This window comes from Lycium barbarum, chromosome 1 (assembly GCF_019175385.1).
Source record: "Lycium barbarum isolate Lr01 chromosome 1, ASM1917538v2, whole genome shotgun sequence".
In the NCBI taxonomy this organism is placed as follows: domain Eukaryota; kingdom Viridiplantae; phylum Streptophyta; class Magnoliopsida; order Solanales; family Solanaceae; genus Lycium; species Lycium barbarum.
In genome coordinates, this window is record NC_083337.1 from 152,499,648 (window position 1) to 152,525,588 (window position 25,941).

Sequence of the window (25,941 nt, forward strand, 5' to 3'; positions counted from 1 at the left end):
GAAGGCAGCGGCGGCCCAGAAGGGAAAGGCAAGGATGGGAGAGACTAGTCAGGCACAGCGAGCTACCAGGGCTCGTGTCTATGATTTGCCCGAGGCTGCGCCTCGTTCTGAGGGGTCCGCTACACCACCATTGGTACAGCCTGGAGCAGGTCCTTCAGCAGCTCCAGAGGCCCGAGTACCCGCTCCCGAGACTCCAGCTCCTCAGCCGGGGGCGGAGGACAGGACCCTGAGGGAGGCTGTACAGTTGCTGACCACATTGGTAGCGGGGCAGGCTCGCAGACGCGGGCGGAGGGACGATGATGATGATGACAGGCGTGACAACCTGCGGGTTCGAGAGTTCTTATTGTGTGGCCCTCCAGAGTTTTTCAGGTCTAAGCCCGATGAGGACCCCCATGACTTTATTCGGGGGATGCGGCGCTCACTAGACTTGGTCAGGGCCTCAGAGACCGAGTCGGTCGAGTTGGCCTCGCATAGACTTCGGGATGTTTCTGCTCACTGGTATGAGACCTGGGAGCTATCTTGTCACGACCCAACCCCGTCGGCCGTGACTAGTGCCCGATCTGGGCACCCGAACCCATCTATCAAATATTATCTCAAATTCTATCAACTCATTCTAGTATATGGCGGAAGCCGACAAGGCTTTATTTCAAATTTAGGTAATTTCCAGAAAAATTTCGACAGAGTTTCCTTTGTTTTACGGACTATCCAATATACCCTGCACGCAGAAAATACCAACAAAAGCCACACAGGGCTAACCAAGCAATATATAAACATACGCGGACCGGCCGCCTCGGCGTATGGGATCGCCCAAACGACATGTACATACATCCATACAGAAAGACCCTAACCCACAAACATATGCACAGACCTCTAAACAGACCGACATAATCATATGACGGGACAGGGCCCCGCCGTACCCATGAAAGAGAATATATATATATACAGTAGTGACAGACTATACCAAAAGATGGGCTCTGGATAAGAGAGCGCTCCAAAATAGGAGAATAAGATCCTAAGCGAACGGCTCAGCAAACCTGTCGTCGGTACCTGCGCGGCATGAAAACGCAGCCCCCGAAGAAAGGGGGTCAGTACGAAATATGTACTGAATATGCAAAGCCTGAATTACAGAAACAAAATCATAACTGGTACAGAACGTACAGAAAGTAAATAGAAAACCCAAAGTATGAGATACATATTTTCAAAACATGCAGAGTGTGTACAGAAACATATGTCACATCAAATCCGGCCCCTGCCAAGGGACTCGGCAGACAGAACGTGGCCACCCTCCCGACGCTGGTGCCACAACACAGAAGAATCAGAACAGGGGCATAACCCCGTAACATAATATGTCATATCAGATGGCCATAGCAAATCATATCAGAACAAGCGTACATGGCACAGCATACTCCACAAACCCATGTACGCATATACCTGCCCCCTCACATCGAGGCACGGCGAACAATGCAAAGGATCACGCTTGACAACATATCCTGGCCCGGGCTCAGTGGGGGAAACATTGAGGCATCCACGAACGGAGTAGTGAGAAACTAAATGCACTAAAAATACCATATATATATATATATATATATATATATATTTCCAGAGACTCAATGAGGCATATCGAATGTCAAATCAAATCAATGAAATCGGGCGGAAACATAGTAAGTAAATTTAGATGTCATAACGGGTTACGGAGGCATAATCTATCCGAGATCGTTTTCAAGATTCAAAACAATTTATAAGACTTAATGAAATATTTAAAATAGTTTTTATTTAGTAGATAAATGAGTAGTTAGAGTATCTCTAACGAAAACGCTCGAAGACAAGTCATAGACACATAAAGGGTAAAATTGGAAATAGTGGGCCCACCTCGGAACCAATGAAGCGGTGGGCTCAAATTACGTATTTTTAAGCTTATGGGGTCACCTACAAAGGTTCTAGGACATTCCATAACTTCCTAAGCAATTTGGGAAATTTTTTCATAATTTTTCATCAAAGCATACTTAAGGAATTCAATTCTATTGAATGAAAAAGCGACGATTTCAAACGCGGATTCCGATGGACAGAATATTCCCCGAGGCGTAAATCCAAGCCTAGTACATCTAGGACATGCCAAGAGAAGAATCGGGATAGCTTTACATACCTTATATGCGTCTTACGTTCGCCAAAACTCAAATCCCGTTTCACTCCGAATCTACAAATGGTCAAAGTTACCAATTAGGAATTACAAGACTTTAAGAATTCACTTAACTTTATATTTGTCTACCGAAATTTCGGCAGCACTTCCCCTATACATATAACATCCCCGAGAATTCAACTCGGCCAAAACAATCAACAACAACCCAACAGCAACATCAACAACAACAACAATCACTATAAACACAATATAACTTAACTTGCCATCTTTCCAACATAATGTCATAACCTTCATTTCAACTTCAATTTCCAAACCAATCTCAATGGTTTCACATTCATCATTAATCTAGATCATCACAATATAATTTAGAAGCATTTCATATCATTTCCACAAAAATATTCATAAGGTATACAAAATATACAAACTTTCCACCAAAGTCATAATTCACCCAAAGCTTCTAATCTTTAGCATACTTATTCATAACATGTTTCCGTCTTCTAAGTTCATCAACAATAATCATGATTTGCACCTTAACAACTTCATTTCCATAATATCATAAAATCATTCTAAAATGACATAACCTTCTACATTCCATTTCAATGCCAACTTAAACCATTTAACCTTCATTTGCCTTATAAGGATCTCAACAACACAACTAACATATTAAACAAAATTAATTCATTTCCATTTCAACTTCACAATATCAAGCTAATATCACCATTCTCATATTCATTCACTAACTCAAGGTTATTCAAACATAATTCAATAACACTCCAATCAATACCCAAGGATTTAAACAATTCCATCAATTCCACCCAACATTCCTACATATGCAACAAAACCATCACAACACATTTTCTACTTACAAATTCATATCCAACAACAATAATCCACACTTTATTAACTTCCTTTCCATAATGTCATAAAATCACATTAAAATGACATAATTTCCTACAACCAATTTCCATGCTAATATGGACTAGCATCCTTCTAAATTCACCAACCAACATAACAATTCACATATAGCTATTTCATAATTTTTATTTCCGTAATGAAGTCGAAATTAATACTAACAACATCAATAGCAACATCCTCCACATTCTACAAGTTAACTACATTTATTTTCATCCAAAATTCTCTTCAAATCTCATTCCATAATTCACAATACCAACTGACGAATTTATATCGCTATTTTTCCCGTTCTAATCCGTTAAAACTTTAAATAAACTTGTTAGCAATGAAAACGAACCTACATATTACCTTAAGTAGGCAGCCACCACGTCATCACTCTTCTCTTTGGTTGATTTTTAGCTCAAATTGAAGACAACGTAGCGTACAACACTTTTCCCTTCATGGGCTTCGGGATTCGGGGCTCGGATTTTGGTCAAAATTGTTTTTTTTTCTCTCCAAAGCTCCTCTCTATCTTTCCAGAATTTTCTGGTTGTTCCTGGTGTTAAAATGATGAAGAAGGCCGAAATTGACACTTATAAGGACATGGGTAATGGGCCTAACCCGGTTGGGCTCGGATTGGGCCTAGCCCACTGACCTTTCTGCCTTAAAACGTCCATATCTCCTTGTACCGACATCACATGGGAACCCACGACCTATGGATCGAAAGCTAATTCAATTATCTACAACTTCTATTTCTTGGTATTTTTCCAAATTCCAAACTTATAATACCGTTTTTGCCCCTCAAAGTCAGGTCACCCGAAAATGTTTTCTTCAAAATATTCGTTTGGAGGACTTCCACTTTGATTTGGCCCAAGGGTCCTTCTTGAGTTGTGTTTAACTTCACATATGTGATTCATATAATTTGTCACATGTCCCAAAAAAAAATCTTGACGTGTGGGCCCCACCTCAGCTTACAAATAATCCGACGTTAAAAAATACGGGATGTAACATATCTAGAGGCGAGGGTGCTCCTCCAACTACTTGGGACGAGTTTGTGACTGCTTTTACCCGCCATTTTCTGCCCCCGGAGTTGCGACGGGCGCGGGCTGATCGATTTTTACATCTGCAGCAGAGGGGTCAGAGCGTTCGTGAGTATAATCTGGAGTTTGATTCCCTGGCCCGGTATGCACCTGCCGTAGTAGCAGATATGTCCGATCGGATGCACAGATATGTTATGGGGTTGGATCGCTATTTGATCGACGGCTGTATGGCAGTGTCATTGCAGACAGATATGGATATTGCCCGACTTCAGGCTTACGCGCTGGGTATGGAGGACCGTCACAGGTCTGATTATTCTAGCAGAGATCGGGACAGGAGGCCGCCCAAGAGGGTTAGGTCTGCGGGATATTCTGGAGATTCTCGAGGCGGGCAGCCTCAGCAGCAGCAGACAGGCAGACAGCTTCCTCCGTCCGGCCGGAGTACTCAGGCAGGTGGCAGGAGATTTGATAGTGCAGGACCGTCTGGGGCTGGTCAGAGCTCCAGGGCGGCAGGTTCACAGGTATCTAGAGGCCCCAGCCAGGCCAGTCCACCCAGGCCCCGTTGTTCTCATTGCGGGAAGTCTCATCCTGGGAGTGCTATTGAGCTACTGGAGCTTGTTTTTCGTGCGGTGGTCAGGGCCATTTTATGCGAGATTGTCCGTTGGCTAGCGGTTCTGGTAGTGTGGCTCAGCCGACAGGGTCAGCCGCCGGTTCATCATCTGCTCCATCTGTTGCACGCCCTGCAGGGCGAGGTATGCCGGCACCGGCGGGACGCGGTCGAGGCCGCGGTGGTGCTTCAGGTTCTAGCGGTCCCTCGAACCGCATATACGCATTGGCCAGCCTCCAGGATCAGGAGGCTTCGCCGAATGTCGTCACAGGTACATTACTGGTTTTCTCCAGATCTGTATATGCATTGATTGACCCTGGTTCTACCTTATCATATATTTCCCCGCTTGTTGCTAGTAAAATTGGGATAGTGTCTGAGCCTATAGAGCCATTTGAGGTAGCCACCCCGGTTGGAGATTTTGTTATAGCGAGGCAGGTTTATAGGGATTGTTCTGTGGCTATATATGATCGTTGCACTAAAGCTGATTTGATAGAATTAGAGATACTGGAATTCGACGTTATTATGGGTATGGACTGGTTATCTTCCTGTTATGCTAATGTTGACTGCCAGAAAAAGGTAGCCCGTTTTCAGTTTCCAGGGGAACCAGTTATAGAGTGGTTCGGGTCTACAGCATCGCCGAGGGGTAAGTTTATTTCATACCTCAAGGCTAAGAAGATGATCCAGAAAGGTTATATCTATCATTTGGTTCGTGTGCACGATACTGCAGCTAAGACACCTACCCTTCAGTCTGTTCCGGTCGTTAGTGAATTCCCCGATGTATTTCCTGACGAGCTTCCTGGCCTTCCGCCTGAGCGGGAGATAGACTTTACTATAGAGTTGATACCGGATACGCAGCCTATATCTATTCCTCCGTACAGAATGGCACCGGCCGAATTGAAGGAATTGAAAGAGCAGCTGAAAGATTTGTTGGATAAGGGTTTTATTAGACCCAGCACATCACCCTGGGGAGCGCCGGTATTATTTGTGAGAAATAAAGATGGGTCACTGCGGATGTGTATCGATTATCGGCAATTGAATAAGGTGACTATAAAGAATAAATATCCCCTCCCCCGGATTGATGATTTGTTTGATCAGTTGCAGGGTGCTAAATATTTTTCGAAGGTAGATCTGCGCTCAGGTTATCATCAGGTGCGAGTGCGAGAATCAGATATCCCGAAGACTGCTTTCAGGACCCGGTACGGGCATTATGAATTCAGAGTTATGTCTTTCGGGTTGACTAATGCTCCAGCGGTATTTATGGATCTCATGAATCGGGTATTTCGGCCTTTCTTGGATATGTTTGTTATTGTGTTCATTGACGATATTCTGATTTACTCGCGATCAGCCGAGGAGCATTCGGATCATTTGAGGATGGTACTTGGTATTCTCCGTCAACAGAAATTATATGCTAAATTCTCCAAATGTGAATTCTGGTTAACTTTTGTGGCATTCTTGGGCCATATTGTCGGCGCAGACGGTATTCGGGTCGATACGCAGAAGATTGAGGCTGTACAGAATTGGCCCAGGCCTACTACACCGACAGAGGTGCGCAGTTTTCTGGGATTAGCCGGGTATTATCGCAGGTTCGTGGAGAATTTTTCTTCTATTGCAGTACCACTGACGAAGCTTACTTAGAAAGCAGCGAAATTTCTGTGGACCGATGCCTGCGAGCGCAGCTTCCAGATGTTGAAAGAAAAGTTAGTTTCAGCACCAGTTTTGACTCTTCCAGAGGGATCAGATGGGTATGTTGTCTATTGTGACGCCTCTGGTATTGGGATAGGCTGTGTGTTGATGCAGCACGGTCGAGTCATAGCCTATGCTTCCCGGCAGCTCAGACCACACGAGAAGAATTATCCCACTCATGATCTTGAGTTGGCCGCAGTGATTCATGCTTTGAAGATTTGGCGGCATTATTTATATGGGGTCCATGTCGATATTTATACAGACCATAAGAGTCTCCAGTATTTTTTTAAGCAGAAAGAATTGAATTTGCGGCAGAGAAGATGGCTTGAGTTACTGAAGGATTATGATGTTGATATTCTGTACCATCCTGGGAAAGCCAATGTGGTAGCGGACGCACTTAGCCGCAAGTCTATGGGCAGCTTGGCTGGTGTACCATCTGGTAAGAAAGATTTGGTTCGTGATATTCATCAGCTGGCCAGCCTTGGAGTTCGTTTGGCAGATTCTGGAGATTCTGGGATCTCTGTTCGTGTAGTTGCTGAATCATCTATTATAGTAGAGGTAAAGCAGCGTCAGTTCGAAGATCCTATTCTGGTTCAGTACAGAGATGTGGCCCTTAATAAAGACAAGACTCCGTTTGAAATTTCACCTGAAGGGGTATTATTATATGAAGGCAGATTCTGTGTTCCGGATGTTGCAGGCTTACGACGACAAATCATGGGCGAGGCGCATAATGCACGGTATTCTGTTCATCCTGGTTCCACTAAAATGTATCATGATCTCAGGTGTTTGTATTGGTGGGACGGTATGAAGAAAGATATTGCCGAGTTCGTTAGTCAGTGCCCGAATTGTCAGCAAGTTAAAATTGAACACCAGAAGCCCGGTGGGTTATTACAGGAGATGGAAATTCCAGCCTGGAAATGGGAGATGATTAATATGGATTTCGTTGTTGGGTTACCGCGCACTCCACGCAGGTATGATTCTATTTGGGTTATTGTTGACAGATTGACGAAATCAGCCCACTTTCTCCCAGTCCGGACTACGTATTCGGCTGAAGACTATGCTAGATTGTATATCAGAGAGATAGTCAGACTTCACGGAGTCCATATATCTATTATTACTGACCGAGGTGCCCAGTTTACGGCAAATTTCTGGAGGTCATTTCAGGAGGGATTGGGGACTCAGGTGAGCCTCAGTACAGCTTTTCATCCTCAGTCCGACGGGCAGGCCGAGCGCACTATTCAGACGCAGGAAGATATGTTACGGGCCTGCGTTATTGATTTCAGGGGCAGCTGGGATGATCATTTGCCGCTTATTGAGTTTGCCTATAATAACAGTTATCACTCCAGCATTCAGATGGCACCGTATGAAGCCCTTTATGGCAGAAAATGCAGATCTCCTATTGGTTGGTTCGACGTGGGCGAGACTAAGTTAATCGGGCCAGATGTGATCCAGGAAGCAGTAGATAAGGTAAAGCTTATTCGGGAGCGATTATTGGCTGCACAGAGTCGGCAGAAAGCATATGCAGACAGACGACGTCGACCACTAGAGTTCCAGATTGGCGACTGGGTATTTCTAAAGGTGTCGCCTATGAAGGGTGTTATGAGATTCGGTAAAAAGGGTAAGTTAAGCCCACGGTATATCGGGCCATATCAGATCATTCGGAAGATAGGCGAGGTCGCCTATGAGCTAGACTTACCATCCGATTTGGAGGCCGTACACCCGGTATTTCATGTGTCTATGCTGCGAAAATGTATTGGTGATCCTTCCAGGATATTCCCAGTGGATGATATTCAGGTAACAGAGCATTTATCTTATGAAGAGCAGCCTGTAACTATTCTGGATCGGCAGGTCAGGAGACTACGCACTAAGGAAGTGCCTTCTGTTAAAGTCCTGTGGCGCAACAACAATCGGGAAGAGATGACTTGGGAGGCGGAGGACGAGATGAAGAAGAAATACCCCCGCTTGTTTCCTGCAGCCACAGGTAATTTAAACCTTCAAATTTGTTGTATTGATTGACGAATGAATTGTGTGTGCTAACTATAAAGGGAGACTCCCCCGTTATATTATAAGACTAATTTAACATTCGGGGACGAATGTTCTTAAGGGGGGGGGGGATGTTATGTCCCGTGTTTTCGCATAATTGGAAATCGAGAAATAATTAAGACTTGTGTGTTATGAGGAAATATTTTGATTCTAGTTGATATGACTATGTTGGTTATGAAATCATTGGTGCTGAAACATTGGGGAAGGCCGAGGGTAAATTTGGAATTTCGGAAATTAGTTTCGGGAATTATAAAACGGGATTTCTAATGAATTGGGCCAAGAAAATTGAACAAAAATTTAGGCCCAAAGTCTATGGGGTGGCCGGCCATATGGCTAGGCCCAAACCCATTTTTTTAAAAGTCATGTGTTATGCACATGATCCTTATCTAGATATATATCAAGTTTCATTTGGAATTATCAAGAAAACCTTATTAAAAAAAAATAAAAATTGAAGAACACCCCTAAAGGGCTCTCGGCTGAACTAGAGAAAGAGAGAAAGAAAAATTTTGCTAGCTTTTGTCTTGATCCAAAAATCTTGGTTTTCCCATATTTGTAGAGTGCTCAAGACGCTCTTCGACGGGGTACAATTAGTTTGGTGAAAGGAGTACGTTTGCGACAAGTCGGAAATTCAAGAAAAGGTATGAATTTTTTTACTTTAATGTTGTGGAATTGGTATGAATGTGTTAAGGATTGGGAATAGACGAGAATCCCGTAATTTTGATGTGTGTATGAAGCCGTGTGTGCATGTGTGTTTAGTGAAGTGGCCGTGAGCCACAAGGTGTGTAAGGCAAGGTGAAATTGAATTGTTAGTTCGTTAGTTGCGTCGTTGTGACATTTATGACGTAAATGAATGTTTAACGAATTGAATTGGCGTTGGAAAATGACTGCGGATTATTATGGGAAAGTATATAATTTCGGTATATTTGTGTATATCATTGTATAATTAGGATATTAAGGCTTTAAATGTGACTTATGGTTGTTGTTAATGAATTTGGAATGAAACAATGTAAGTTGGAATGTTCGTCGGAATTTTTGATGTTTCAGGCGAAATATGGAAAGTAAGGAACTTCTTGAAATTATGTATAGTGTTTGGAACCTAATTGGGATGTGTTTGAATAACCTTGAATGGGTGAATGAATACAATAAGGTGAACATTAGTTTGGTATTGTGAAGTTTGAATGAAAGTTGTCAACTTATATAGTAAGGAAGAATATTGAAGTTAAAGTGCTTTAGTTGTGGTTTGTGTTGTTTGTGATGTTTGGGTTGTTGTTGTTGATGTATTTTGAGCCGAGCTAAGTCTCGGGGGTGTTAGATATATAGGGGAAATGCTACCGAAATTTCGGTAGGAAAAAATGAAGTTAATGGGATTTTTAAGCTTAAGAATCTCTAATAGGTAACTTTGACCATTTGCAGATTCTAGACGAATCGGGATTTGAGTTTGGGGTGAGCATAAGACGTTTATAAGGTATGTAAAGCTTCCCATTTCTTCTTTTGGCATGTCTTAGTATGTTAGGTTGATATCGGAACCCCGGGAGCATTTCCGCTCCTCGAAATCCGATCTATAGAATGGCTACTATTCATTCAATTCAATTGAAGCCTAATGTTCCTATTTTGGCTAGAAAGCAATCAAACGTCCGAAACTTATGAAAATGCAATCGGATTACTTTGAAATCTTTATGTATGATCTTATAGACCCGAAATGTTCATAAATTATGTTCGCCACCTCGACTTGACCCGAGGTGGGCCCGCTAAGCCCGAGATGCCTTATTTGTCCTACTAGGCTCTCTTTTTGGATAAGCTTCGATAAAGAATCTTCGATTTTGAAATTGTCCTCTATGAAATAATGTTCGAAACACTATGATATAACAAGCTATGTTTTGAGCCATATGTACCACTTTGGAAACATTTTGTGAAATAAACTTTCGTACCAACTAATTATTTGACTATTTTGGTTAATGAACTGACTTATGAAGTAATCAAGTTTTGAAAGGCTATTTTAACATAAAAAGTGCATTGTTTGCTCACGACTCCGCTCGTGCCTTATTATGACTTCGTTCACCGGTTCCCGGGCCGGTTATGATTCGTGCGCCCTATGATGATTCGGCCGTATGCTGTGTTACGGTTCCCCGAGGCCTCGCCATAGGGCCGGGTTCCGTTTGGAGTTATGCTGTGATATGGCTGTGATGTGATACGCTCATATGTGTGTGTTCGGGGATGTACGGAGATTTGAACCTTCCGGTGTTATGCTGTGTGTGGCACCAGCGTCGGAGTGGTGACCACGTTCCTGAGCTTTGCATGATTTTGTTTGCATTATGTATATATGATTTTGATAAACATTTTGATATACTGTTCGGCATTTCTTTCTTTTGTATTCTGTTCGCTTTCAGTTGTGGCCTATATTTTTGTACCCCATGCTTTACATACTCAGTACATCTTTCGTACTGACCCCCTTTCTTCGGGGGCTGCGTTTCATGCCCGCAGGTACAGACGCCGATGATCCACCACTGTAGGCTCCACTTCTGCTATTTCGGAGTACTCCCTTGATTCGGAGTCCACTTTTGGTATATATATCTTTCGCCATGTATATATTTCTGCATATCTGACTATTTGGGTACGGCGGGGCCCTGTCCCGTCATATGATTCTGTCGGTCAGTTTAGAGGTCTGTGGACATGTCTGTGGGTTATGGTCTGTCTGTATGCTTATGTGTATATGTTGTTTGGGCGATCCCATATGCCGAGGCGGCCGGTCCGCATATGTTTATACGTTGCCTTGTTAGCCCTGTGTGGCCTTTGCTGGTGTTTGCTGTGTGCAGGATTATTCTGGATAGTCCGAAAAACAAAGGAGACTCTGCCGAATTTTTTCTGGAAATTGTCTAAATTTGGAATATAGCCTTGTCGGCTTCTGCTATGTGTTTGAATACGTTTGATAGATGGGTTTGGGTGCCCAGATCGGGCACTAGTCACGGCCTATGGGGTTGGGTCGTGACAGTCGGTTTCCTAAAAAAAAAATTGTTTATTATTTTTTTAAAAAACAAATTGAATTGCATATTATTTAAAATATTTTTAAAAATAAAACCGACGTCGTCCGTCGGTTTTATATTAATTTTTATTTTTTAATAAAACCGACGTGGGACGTCGGTTTTTTTTTGCGAATATATATTTTCAAAATTCTGCCAAAAAAACTGACATCGTCCGTCGGTTTTCTAATTAAAATAATTTAAAAAAATTAGAAATGTAAAAAACCGACGCAGGGAGTCGGTTTTCCGTCGGTTTTTTGTTCGTCGATTTTTGGCAGTTTTTTAGTAGTGTTTCAAGTTCAATATAACTACGCACCAATTAATTTGAATATTATATTAAATTATGCACTTTATTTATTATTCCTTAAGAGTTGTACAAAGTCTATAGTGTACAAGTAAAAGTGAACTGAGAGAATATATATTTAACAGAAATGACTCCTTTTAGTTATGTAACTTACATAAACAGCTACCTTTTAATCGCTTCTAACAATTTATAGCTACTTTTTCTATATTTACAAACCATAGCTAGTTTTTGTTGAATTCGGTTGTATTTCGCATTTTTGAAATACACGGAAATACAAAATCCGGCAGAATAGAAATAGGCTGTATTTATGGAACAGATTCTCTTATTTCATTTTAAATGATAAGTTAAATTAAATCAATCATGTATCACGCATAACGACAGAAGTTCCATAACAGCTCGCGTCTCTGTCTCTAAATTACTCCATTCCAAACTTTTTGAATTCAAAAAACTCAGCAGGATAAATTTAAAAAAACAGAAGTCTCCCAGAATACATCGTTTTGCTGGATTCGATTGTATTTCAATTTTTTTAAATACACGTAAATAACTGTATTTCAATGTATTTGGATACATTATTCAGTTGTATATAAGTCATTCAAACAACACATACAGTCAAACACATCTAATTTTTCCAAAAATATAATCAACCAAATATATTAAACTTATATTTACACTCAAAGAAGGACGAAATATACTCAAATTCTGAGATACAAGGAGATAGAAGAAGGAGAAGAAACCATGGATTCCAGTCAAATCTTCGGTGAAATACAAAAAAAATACACCAAAAAAATGACGAATACAAATATCAAGAGCCAAGTGTCCCTTTTTTTTTTGACACCATGAACTAGTCCAATACCATCGCTGCTGCTGTTCAGTCACATTCCTCTTCAACACATCTCTCCATCACTGATTCCAACTCCCAAACAATTGCGCTTCTCGGCCTTCTGGTAAAACTTGATCAGGAAAACTATTACCTTTGGCAATCTACTGTATACTCTGCATTTGAAGCCTTTGATTTGGAGGCTCATCTTGATGGATCTACATTCCATCTACCACTATCTCAATCACTGCTCAGGCTACTGTTCAAGCCACATCTAAGTCCACACCAAATCTGGTCTTCATAACATGGAAAAAGAGGGACAAAATCCTTCTTCTTTGGATTAAGCAGAATCTTTCATGGATGAATATGATTCATTTTTACTTCAAACCACAAAGTACAGTGAGATCAGAGAGAGAAAGAGAGGGGTGAGATCTTACAGTTCTGGGGGTGAGGATAGGTAAAGGAGAGAGAAAGAGAGGGGTGAGAGCGATAAACAGAGGGGTGAGATCTCACATATCTGGGGTGAGGATATGAGTAGCTAATGGACCGTGCATTTAGGGATAGAGTAGCTAATGGACTGTGTATTTAGGAGATGAGGAAACACAGTAACTGAAATATAGTTGGGTAGCTATGAAATGTAATTTTAGAATAATATAGCTGCGAAAATTAAATATTAAATCAGATAGTTATTATTGATAATTAAGTCTTACGGGTAGCTACGGCAAGTAAATTTTCCTTTAGCTATTGAATTCAACAACTGCATGTGTGAGCTCCTCCTCTCCCTCATTAATTCCTTGAAGAGTCACACCATAACTTTTTAGTATGCTTTATCCCATAGTTTAATCCCGAACATTATCCAAATAGCTTCAGTTGACTTATATCATAAACGGAAGAGTCCAGCCGCCGCCACTTGAATTTTCTATAAATAGACTCAATCCCTCGTGGTAATAGTTAACCCGATAAGTAAACTAGTAATAAATCCTCTTGGTACAATACACTAAATAAAAACTTAGAGAAAAATATAGGGAAAAAAACTCTATGTCTATTTGTGCAAAATTATTATCCATTTTAGCCCATATTTTATTTTTTACGCGACGAGGCCCAAATATGTCTCATTCTCAACACTTATTGCTCTCTCTCTCTCTCTCTACCCCTTCTCTCTTCCCCTCTCTAAATCATCCTAGATCGATCACAGATTGAGCTGGTCGCCAGTAAGTAAAATTCCACAGGGAACATCGACGACGATCGACCCCCCAACTCTATTCTTCATAGAAATTCATCTTCATACTCAGTTACAATATCTTAATGTCTCATTCTTAAGCATATTCGAGTGACATCATCGGAGGATTTTTTTGTTTGGTCAGATTCCTCAAAAATATTCCGATAAACTTTCAGATTTGAGATCTAAATTGGAAAGCATTTGTGTATTTATTCGTCTTCTTCTTTTCCTTTTTGGGTGAGTGAATTTGGTATTGAAATGGAAATTAATGGTGGATAACATATGCTTTATGGTGTAAATGTGTATTATGCATGTTTATACACACTTATACAATGTAGATATATATATATATATATATTGTTTAAACATTATATATACAGGTGTATAAATTTGTATAATTATGTACAAGTATATATAATTGTGTATAAATATGTATAATCCTAAATGTATCAATGTATAAGAATATATAAACAATGTATCTTGGTGTATATGCTATAAATTTCTTCTTCTTCTTCCTTCTTCCTTCTTATTTTTATTTTTTATGTGTATGGTGATTTTGGTGTTGAAATAGAGATATGGTGGTGGCTGAAAGGTGTTCTCTAGTACAAATGTATATAATCAATGTTTATACACACTTCTACAGTGTAGATACATTATTTAAACATTATATACATGTGTGTATATATTGTATAATTATGTAAATTGTGTATTATAATGTATAATCATAAATGTATTAGTGTATAAGAATGTATACACAATATATCTTAATGTATAATTATGTGTAAGAATGTATATGAGTTGTTCAAGTTCAAACAATAATAATAGTGTGCTCTTTTTTTTTTTTTTTGTTGCAAATTTCAAACAATGAATAAGCATGAAAATAGAAAAATAATGAAACCGAAAAATGTAATCTAATTTAGGAACGAAAAAATGAGAAGCAAAGCAAAAAGAGGGGGGGAACAAAAACAATCAAATTAAGTGGCAAGTGTATTGCACAAAGGGGAGAGAATTTTTTTTTTTTTTGGATGAAAATGGATGAATCTATAGATTTGCAGGGAAAAATAAGGTTTTGTGCATTTGGGTTATATTTTGTTGGGCTACAACTTTGTAATTCTTTTAATTGGTTATGCGGATGAAATTTAGCTTGTTGAATTGTATATTTATGTAAATTTCCCGAGATTTCATATTCTTTTTTGGTACATTGAAAAGATTAAATAACACTTCTAAACTCTTTCCTAAGCCACAAGCGTAAATTTGCAAGCAGTAGAGATTTCAATTCATTTAATATACATGGTGTGGCAAACTGTAGTAGGTAATTATATTTAGTAGCTATAGTTTGCATTAATTACTTCTCACAGATAAAAGTTTTGTATTTTAATTACCTATCATAACTACACTATATATTTAAAGTGGAATACTCTATTTTTATTATTTTTATCTTGACAGAGAATTTTAGGGCTAGCCTTGAGATGCTTCTTCTCTCTCCGTTGCCGGCCACCACGGAGATCTCCGGCGAGTTCTTCCGCCGTCACCGTCTCTCTCTGTAATCTCCAGTAGGTTCCACCTCCGTCGAACACCCTAAACATCGGTGAAACTCTCTCTCTCTCTCTCTATTCAACTGTAACATCTGGTCTCTCTCTCTAATCTCCGCGCGAGTTCCGCCGCCATCGCCGTCTCTTTCTTTAATCTCCGGTGATACACTTTATTATCCAGATCTAGTAGCGACGCCATGCCTCCTATCGCCGCTGAAGTTCCGTCGTGACCACCGCCGACACATCTCTCCAGATCTGCTACTATCACGACTGCCGGCGCTCTCCAGCTCCGGTCGTTTTCCGGCGTGCCGGCTTAGATCTGATTTTTTAATTTTTTTGTATTTTCAAATCGGAGTATATTTTATTTTCTTGTATCTGAGATGGAGGTGTACATTTGAGTGTATTTGTTAATTTTTTAGCGTTTGGGATGTGTTTATTTCTTGTATTCAGTATTTGAGTGTATTCATTAAATTTTTAGTGCAAAATTAAGTGTTTGGGGGTGTATTTTATTTCTTGTATTCAGTGTCATACCCCATTTTAACCGGGTCAAATCGGAGTACAACATATTAATGGTTCCTATTTATCTAATTTAAGGAGTCGCCACCTAATTATTTTAACGGTGAATTAGGACACTTAAGTATTAACTAGGGTAAAGCTAAACTAAACCTCCATTAATGGTCTGCTTAATCGATGTGATTTCAAGTAAGAGTTCTTAGTTATCCTAAAAGGAAGGGGTAAGACATCCTTTAAGATCCGTTTAAATACGATTAACCGGCCAAACTTAGGTTAGTTAATTAAGACTGGGAAAATACAAATATAGCAATTTTAAATATTTAAGAAAATAACTTATAAATATTATCAAGATTACAAAATGGGAAATATAGAATGCTAATTAAATTAAATAAGATAATGATTTGCATAAAAAACCTTAGTTATAAGTAAACTAAAGAAAGCGCGGGATTGTGCAACGTTTTATAAATATTTGAAATAACTCAATGGCTAGGTATTAATTGATTTTAGCGGCTTAGGAGTATAGACAAGATAAATAAATAGCTAATGTAAATTTGAAAAAAATAACTTTATAAGCACTCTTTTCTTTTCTTTGGTTAAATTAGGCACTTGGCGAAAATGAAGACTTCGAAACATTGAAAAACTTATTTTTTCTTTCAAAGATATGCTAAAATACTTCCATTATTATATAGAAAGTTTTTTTCTTTCAAAGATATACTGAAATTTTTCATAAAATGAATTAAAACATTTCTATTATTATATCAAAATAACGTCCCAATTAGCCCCACTAAATTAAGTATTCTAAGGTAGCTAAGTAATCACACATGAACACAAATAAATCAAGCAAAACATAAGATTTTGCTTAAAATGTAGCAGGCTTTCTCATTTTCTCCCCCCTTTGTATTGCTTCGGCCCTAGTTGTTTTCCGAGGGGAGAAAGAGAGACCCGAATAGAGAGATTTAATCCCGATCGTCACTGGAATTCGTTTCAGCCGAGTTTGGTAAACTAGAAACACAAAGTGGAGCGATGAAATCATTTTGATCTAGCGGCGAAATTGAGTCTCATTTGAGACTCCTCGCAACTTCGGATGTCATGCAAAAGAAGAAAAGAAAAAGAATTAGAGCGGTGGCATGATTCCATAATATACATGATTTTATAATTGGCAACCAACATAGTAGAGCAGTTTCAATATTCAAAACAAACAAGTGACTTTACGTTATGTATATTTGAGTATATTTCGTATATACACATTCATAAGGATACATAGAAGGTTAATATTGGAAAACCCGTCTTCCCGATGTTGCACAAGTTCCAAGGGATTTCCAGGAATCCCAGGCATGGCTAACACCGGAGAGGGTTCAAGCTTAATCCATAATGACCAACTAATCTCCCTATTAATGTATTTTCATGAACATACTTCAAGAACACATAGGTATACGACCTCACTACCTTAACAAAAGTAAAACACTTATAGGTATATTGAACATTCCAACCACATAAGACAACGATAGATTTCATGACATTTTTGGCTAATCTCCGACGAAACTTAGCACCAAAAGATTCACCTTGAATACACGATGAAATGATTAAAATTTAACCCAACGTGAGCCAGACAAAATGAATCATAAATTCTCTAAGAAACTTCCAGGAAGTTTGAGCTTATTATCACATCTAGAGATAATTAGATGTAACTTAAGACACTTAGTTAAAGGCTCAAGCATAAACAGATGAAGGCTGCATATTTAGTTCAACATGCTTTCCTGCTAACAAAACAAATATACTATCAATCCTAACTAACATCCCAAATAATCAATGGCCTGTGACTTAGTCAAGAACAAGGTCAAGGTGTCCGGAACAGGATACTTGCTAATTAAACACAAAACTCTAGAGAACGTGGTATCTAAACAATCAAACTGCTAATACTCTCAGAATATTCAACATGGATAAATAACATGAAAAGTTAATTTGTATAAACCATTGTTAGGCAAACTAAGAAAAGGATTTTTAAAACTAAGATTTAAAGTAAATATACTCACTGTTTACACCTAAACAGAAAAGTTAAATCAAGTCAATTAGTTATCTTTTTATATGCAAACTTAAATTAACCAAACTACTTACCATCAATGATAAAGCGTAATATCATTCTCAGATGGACAAAATCAGCGTTCAAAGCATATTTTGAAAGAAAACAGTAGATCTTTATTTCCCTATGCTAATAGTTGCCAAAACATAAATTAATAATGCTTGAGATATTAATCAAAACAAAAATTGCAGAAGACAAGTATGCTAACTCAAAATTGACATAAATTCTAGCTCAGGTATTTTCCTAGGCCAAACAAAACCAACATATTTATACGCTTAAAATTACCAGAGAAATTATTTTTAAAGAGAAAATCCAGTTGAAGAAAACAAACGAAACAGTGTTCCAGGAAAGAGGAAAACAGGTTCAAAAATCACACGAGATCAGCTAAAAAAAATGGGACAGCAACTGGGAGCATATCAAACTGCCTCAGTTCTCTCTTCAAACTTATAATGTGTTGCTCTTTTCTTGTTTGTAAGCTACAACAACATCTAAGCATTTAAGCGACCCAAACAACTCTAGAACAGGGAATCAACTATGAGTGGGCAGGATGATCCCAACAAACAGAGTGACTGAACATCACAGCTAAGTAGCCATGTGAACTCAAAAACCAAATAATGTAAGTACAGAGTCCCTGTTGGTTCATGGTAGGATACTCAGTTAAGTCAACATACGCCAAGGAACAGGAAAAACAGACACATGATGATTACATATCTCAGCACTCCTCATTTACATGCTTCATTAACTAATTTGCATCGAAGCCTATGGACTTGTCTAAGTGGAATCATATATGACAGGACCTAGACATATAAGCACCTATTATAGTTTAACTACATCATTTTGTGACCCACCCAACATATTTGAGTCAAAATAATAGCATCAGGTTAATCAAACTTAGGTAATGGCCTTAAGTTCACTCAATCAACATTACATGACACAACTTTCTAACAAGCCCTATAGGTCATTTACATTTTTTTATTAGGCATGAGAGTACGTGGAGATTAACATCAACCAGTCAAGCCAAACAAACTAAATCCTTCAAATCTATTGAACAACAAATAATACAACCAGGCTAAAGCATGTTGAGCTAAAACAAAACAGGAAGGCAACTATCAGAAACTGATCATAGTAAACTGAAAAAAAGGAATTAATTACCACAAATTGTATATAATAAACTTTAACAAACAGGGAACCAACCAACCATAACCAAACAATGGTAGTTTTGCGTAAGGGATGACGGCTCCAAAAAAAAAACCTTCGTAAAACGAAACTCGAAGCAAGCATTTATAGGGGTAGAAACAGCTGGGGTTTCATTGGGCGGGAATTTGAAACAAAAATTCAAAGTTGAGTCAAAAACTCGTGCTAATCTGAACGTTGAGGTTTCTTCACGTGATTTGCTTCAAATTTTGCTCAAAAAGGACCGATTTTCTCTGGTCTTTGAAGATTTTCGTGCGCCTTGAAGCTAGAACGGGAAAATCTTTCTCTTTCAACAACAGAACACATGCAGGTAAGCAGATGTAGAGACAAGTTTTGTGCAAAAAGGGGACAAACAATTCTGTCCGTGGCTAAAGAAACGAAGTGTAACCCTGGTGGTCTTCTTTTAGACGAATGGGTCGGGTCGTCGAGTTAAAAGGGTTAGTGGACTGGTCTCACACGAATTGGGCTTATTATTTTGGGCTGGTTATTGATTTGGGTTGGGCGAATATTGGTGAAATTTAGGCTGAAAATATGGGCCTCAGGTGTGGACCTTTCTTTCTTCCTTTAATTCTTTGACTTGCAAATTTAAATGAAAGACACTCTTTAGTTAATTATATACTAACGTGTACTAAAATATTACTTACTATAAATATATATTTATTACTACTCAAATAAAATTATACGATATCGTGATAGCCGTGCGATAATATTTTAAAGTTTAACAGTAAGTAAATGCTATTGTTTAATTGCACAAAAATGACTGCGATGCGTAAGATGTTAAAAGCGATCATGGCGATTGCAATAATAATAATAATAATAATAATAATAATAATAATAATAATAATAATAGTAGTAGTAGTAGTAGTAGTAGTAGTAGTAGTAGTAATAACGGTAATAAAAAATGATAATAGCTAATGACTATAGTAGGATAATAAAACGATGATATTAATAAAAAGCTAATAATTGTAGTAAAGTATAAATAATTATTTTTTAAGTTGCCAAAATATTAGAAGCACAAATAAATATTTCGGAAGGAAGGCGGGACAAAATTGGGTGTCAACATTCAGTATTTGAGTGTATTCGTTAATTTTTTAGTGTAAATTTCAGTGTTTCTTTATGTATTTTTTGCTTGTATTTTGAAGGATATTTTTTTGTATACAACCGATTTTAAACAGTAAAGTGAATACAGTGTAAAAGTTTTGAATACAGCTTAGTTGAATATATCTGACTTGAATACATCGGAATCTGACTCAGCCGAAATTTGAATACAATCTATTGTAGCTACGAAATGTAATTAGCAAAAGTATAGCTATGTCAACCCCCCCCCCCCCCCCCTTTAAAGTGTAGTCATTTTTGTAAATTGCCCATCTTTTTTCGTGCTTGTAGCCCGTTGTGGGTCTTCATTCGTCTGAAAGTTTGCATATTGATCACCTCACTCAAATTGGATTAATGGTGGTCTTATTTGCCTCTAAAAATACTTACGATCTTCAATTGTTGCTCTAAGACAGTGACATTGTATATCCTCCTCTGTAATAAGCTTGACAATAAGTAGGCAGTCTGTTTTCACTTTCAGTTCTTTATATCCCAATTGTTTTGCTGATTTTAGCTCTTATTTGATGCTCAGTAGTTCTACAATGAGACTTTGAGGTAGGCTTCATCTTACCTGAGTATTCTAACTTTCATTTTTCTTGATCTTCACCAAAAATTTATCCAAAAGTAGCTTCCCCAACTTGCATCTTGACGATGCCATCAGTATCCAATTTGATCTATCTTGCACGAGGTAGAGATTAAACGATTAGTTTAGCTTGCTTGTAGATAGATTAAAATTTGATTAGGTAATTATTCAACTATCTCTTTAACATAATCACTAATTTGTTTGCATGTAACATCAAACTCAGAGAAAGTACATGCTAGTTACGAAGATTAGGTTATTTTAGCAGAGATTTTCAAAGTTGCCAGAAATGTTAGGCGATCAACCCGAAGGTAGGGTGGCTCAGCAAAATAGATAGTCTAAAGTCAAGTTTAATGAGATGGTTATGAAGTACTCAGTGTTTTTTGAAAAAAAAAAATAATAATAATAATTTGTAACATACCATTAGTAATAATTGGCCTAAACCCGGCCTTGTTTTATTAGCCTTTATCTTTGAGCTGCCCAACCCGAAAGGTAACAATTAGGAAGAAGAAATGACTTTGAAAATGTCACTTGTTCAAGTTTAGGGAGGTATTTGATTTTAAAAAAAAAATGGAGGAGGAAAGTCATTCTCCATTTATATAAGGTAAAATCTTAATCTATGAACAATAAAAGATTTAATAATCAAAATTTAGGTGATTTGAAGTCTTAAGTATTAGAAAAATAATTAAATGTCTATTTTGTTTAGTGCGAAACTCTATTTTTCCAGGGTAAAAAGACGGACAACATTTATGAGAAAATTATTTTCGGACATCTTTTCCTGAGCTAAAGTGCGGAATGGAGGGAGTATTATATACTGTAGGGTTGGTGATTAACAACTTGTAAATGGCTATGCAACTCAACTAACCTAATCCTAGTACCCTAATTCTGCGTCATTAATTAATCCCCAAACTCCAAGCAATGGGGCACTCTATAAAAGTATGATTATTTCATATCTTAATTAACCCAATGCTTGTGAAACTCTTGTTACAAAAACGCTAACGACTGGCGAAGCTTAATTAATTAAAGGGCAAAGGTGTAAATATACCCCTCAACTTTGCGATTTAGAGCAGATATACCCCTCGTTACAAAAGTGGCGTGTATATATCCCTGCCGTTACAAAATGGTGCAAATATACCCTTTTCAGTGACGATTTTAAAAAAAATTATTTAGGTGGTTTTTTAATTAAAAAAAATGTTACGTGACTTTAAAAAAGAGTCTGCATATTTTTTTTTAGTAGACATATTTTTCTAAAGCCACATGTTATTTTTTTTTTTCTGGTTTGTTTAAAAAATTATCTCCGTGACTTTTAAAAATAAGTCTACCAATTTTTTCAAACGAACCAGATCCGACCCACCAAAAAAGAAAATTGCATGTGGCTTTAGAAAAATATGTCTAATAAAAAAAATAGGTAGACTTTTTTTTAAAGTCACGTAGCTTTTTTTTTTTAATTAAAAAACAACCTAAATGATTTTTTTTTAAATCCCATCAGCTAAAAGGGTATATTTGCACTATTTTGTAATATATACAATTTTTGTAATGAGGGTATATTTACTCTAAATCATAAAATTAAGAGATATATTTACACATTTGCCCTTAATTAAATGACACAATACTTAAGAAAGAAAGATGCAGTTTGGGACTACATTTTGAGTTATGTGCGTCCTTTATATATAAGAAAGAAAGATGCGCAATTGAATTAGGAATTCCTGATATTCTTCAAAAAAATGCCAATCCCATCATGTCTCTTCCCTCTCCAACCCCCCCCCCCCCCCCACCCGGCGCCCCACCCCTCCCCCACCCCAAAAACAAAAAACAAAAATCAATTGTATGATTACTAATACTCACAAAATTTACATCTTGGAGCAGGGGCCCCTAATGTCTCACATCCACTTCAATGATTACGAATATGCTTGCATAGTAAATATTGTTAACTATTTTTGGTATATATATTAAGTGAAAAATAAGATGAAATATATGTGCAACGCAAGAGTATAGAGATTTGTTTATTAAAAGCATGAAGCAGTTAGTAGAATGTCGTCTTTTTACCCTTGAAAAATAGAGTTCACGTCAGACAAAATAATTATTCAATTATTTTTCTGTATTTAGGACTTCAGTAATCATTTAAATTTTGATTACTGAACTATCACTATAGGAAAGAAGACATTTGGCAACAATTTTTTTTTTATTGTCATAGATAGGTTATTGTTGTAAACACTACAAAAAAATAGGTAATTTGTGGAGGTTGAAAGTTACAATTCGCAGAGGTTTTAACCTCTTTTAGCAACTAGCGGAGGCTAAAACCTCCGCGAATTGCAACTTTCAACCACCACAAATTACTCTTTTTTTTTTGTAGTGAACATTTCTTTTTTTGTTGCATAAACTTTTCCGAAAAGCTGTTATTGCAATGACGTGTAACAACTTTTTTTTTAGTTGCCAAGAGTACTTTTTGCAACAATTGTCAATACTATGTGGCAACATAAAAAAGTTCATTTTTAAAAGATTCATCATATATGTCAACAATAAAACTAAGTTGTTGTCAAATATTGACTTTTGCCAACTATATTATTTTTGTTGCCAAACAAGCTGTTGCAATTTCTATACTTTCTTGTAGTGTATTTACGACTTTAAAATCAATTTATATGGGTAAAAATCTTTTTCCCTCTTCAACTTTGCTTTAAAAATCAAATATCTCCCCCAAATTTAAGTAGTTGATATTTTCCCTTTCTTATCCTAAATCTTATGGATATCCAACTCAACTAATCCCTCTCCGCTTATGCTAAATTATATGGCTATGCAACTCAACCTAATCCTAGTACCTTAAATCTGGATCATTGATCATTCCCCAAACACCAAGCAATGGGGCTTGGGCTCTCTATAAAAGTATGTACTAATTAATTCATATCTTAATTAATGCAGTGCTTATGAAACTCTCGCAACATATGTAATTGACACAATGCACAATAACGACAACACTTGCGCTAATCAGCTAATACAAGCTGAAGCTCAAAGTTGGGACTACATTTTGAGTTGCGTCCGTCCTTCATGTATAAAATGCGCAATCGAATTAGGAATTCCCGATATCCTTCACAAAAATGCCAATCCCATCATGTCTCTTCCTGACCTTGTTGCTGCTTTGCCAAATTTGAACCCTTCTAAGTCTTCCTTTATCCCTATTCTAATGCGAGTTTTAGTTCATTGTGGCCTTTTCAATTACCACCAACAAGAAGGAGACGGCTATTCACTCACTAGTGTTGGCCGTCTCCTTGCTGAAAATGACCCCTCTAGCAGGAGGTCATTTTTCCTTTTCGCTCAAAATCCCGTTGTGCTGAACACGGCTGCTTCCGTGAGCGATTGGTTACGCGATGATTTTCCCACTGCCTTTGAAACGGCACATGGGAAATCCCATTGGGAGTATTGCGCAAAAGAGCCAAAGTTTGATAGTGCCTTCAATGTTGCCATGGCTAGTGATTCGAGATTGATCTCCAATTTGTTGATTTCTGATTGTTGTAAGGGTGTCTTTGAGGGCTTGACGTCCTTGGTGGACGTTGGAGGTGGCACGGGCACCGTGGCCATGGCTATTGCCAATGCTTTTCCAAGCTTGAAATGCATAGTGCTTGATCTCCCTCATGTCATAGGTGACCGAAAGGGAACTGGAAACTTGGAATTTGTTGCTGGGAGTATGTTTGATAAAATTCCTCATGCTAATGCAATATTACTCAAGGTACGTATTATTTCTAGTAGAATCTGTCGGAAATTGAATATTTTTGACGACCTTCCATCAGAAATATCATATTTTCGATGACATTCCGACGGAAAGTTCCTTGAAAATTCATGTTTTTAATAGTGTTATTGAATCTTTTCCACACTAAGAGTGAAATCACCAAATTATTTTTTGTTACATCAAAGTAACCAAATTACCCACTATAACATTAAAATTACACAACTTTATAACCACTTTAGATTTTGGTTTTAATTTGTCGTCATAGTGGGCAAATTTTGGTAATTTATTATTATATTGTGTAAAGTCTAGTTACTTTAATATAACAAAAAAATTGTGGCTTTAACAATTTTAGAGTTTGTGATGTTTTTTTATTTTTTATTTTTGGATAGAAATCTATTATAAATACTAGAACAATTATAGAGTTTGTGATGTTACTATGGTAATGGACAAAATTTAATGACCATATGTAAAATTCCCATGTCATCTTTGTTACTTGGACTTTTCCAAAAGGAAAACTAAAAGGAGAAGAGGTCTTATTCACATCACTTGGGAAACTGAAATTGTTTTAAATATTTGGTTAGTAATATTCCCTTGAGATGCTATTTTTTATCATCTCACATGGCTCTTGGAAATATTCCGAGCTAATCATTAATTAATTAATTGTTATTTCATGGTAAAACAGTCGATTTTGCACAATTGGAGTGACCAAGATTGTGTGAAGTTATTGAAGAAATGCAAAGAGTCAATTCCATGTAAGGAAAAGGGAGGGAAAGTGATCATCATAGACATGGCCATGGATGATAATTCTAGTCCCTCGAGCAATGAGCAGCTTGTTCAAGCACAACACTTTATGGACTTTATCATGCGGATTACTTATGCTTCCAAAGAGAGAACTGAGAAAGAATGGGAAAAACTCTTCCTAGATGCTGGTTTTAGTGAATACAAAGTAGTAACCTCTCTCGGCTTAAGGTCTCTAATTGAAATATATCCTTAAACAAGACATGGTTATGGATATATATCCTTTATTTCACAAAATAAGATGGATCTTTAATTTGCAGTTGCTTAATTAATTAACAGTCTACACTTTCCTCTTACTTAGTACAAGAAATAACTCTCTTTAGCATCTCATTGATCCAAGAGAATAGAAGTTGATTTACATGTAATAATATTAGTGCAGCACTCGTGTTTTCTTAAATGTCACACGTTATATATGTGTTTAGGAAACCTGATTCCTACCGTAAAATTAATAAAGATTTTTGCAGTTGTTATATAAGTTCTTCGTTTGTTTATTCTCGCTTTTGTAGCTAAAGTAACTAGTATTCAAGGCAACCTTATCAAAAAAAGAGAAAAAAGTATACGAGGCAATAGTGTACCTTGGGCCAAAACCATTGCATTCTTACAGCTACAGGATATGTAACAACCTTTTTTTACAACTCCAATCCCCTTTTCTCACAATTCTAAAAAGATCGAGTAT

General features: G+C 37.6%; 1 protein-coding gene and 1 long non-coding RNA gene across 2 annotated transcripts; one reads left to right on the plus strand and one right to left on the minus strand.

The window, feature by feature from the left end:
• Positions 1-16,534: 16,534 nt before the first annotated feature.
• Positions 16,535-19,433, minus strand: LOC132617330 (uncharacterized). Its single transcript, XR_009573717.1, has 2 exons — positions 19,033-19,433; positions 16,535-16,878 (listed from the first exon to the last, which is right to left on the minus strand). It is a non-coding gene; the product is annotated as an uncharacterized LOC132617330 (long non-coding RNA).
• Positions 19,434-23,608: 4,175 nt separating this feature from the next.
• LOC132644708 (myricetin 7/4'-O-methyltransferase 2-like) lies at positions 23,609-25,740 on the plus strand. The gene is made up of 2 exons (XM_060361317.1): positions 23,609-24,467; positions 25,150-25,740. The coding sequence occupies exons 1-2, from the start codon at positions 23,700-23,702 to the stop codon at positions 25,459-25,461; spliced, it is 1,080 nt and encodes a 359-aa protein (XP_060217300.1). The 5' UTR covers positions 23,609-23,699; the 3' UTR covers positions 25,462-25,740.
• Positions 25,741-25,941: the final 201 nt, after the last annotated feature.

What these genes read in the sequence shown, in the direction of transcription:
- LOC132644708 (XM_060361317.1), top strand. Translation starts at nt 23,700, where the DNA reads ATGCACAATAACGACAACACTTGCGCTAATCAGCTAATACAAGCTGAA. An exon ending in CTAATGCAATATTACTCAAG is followed by an intron (nt 24,468 to 25,149) that starts GTACGTATTATT and finishes ATGGTAAAACAG; the next exon opens with TCGATTTTGCACAATTGGAG.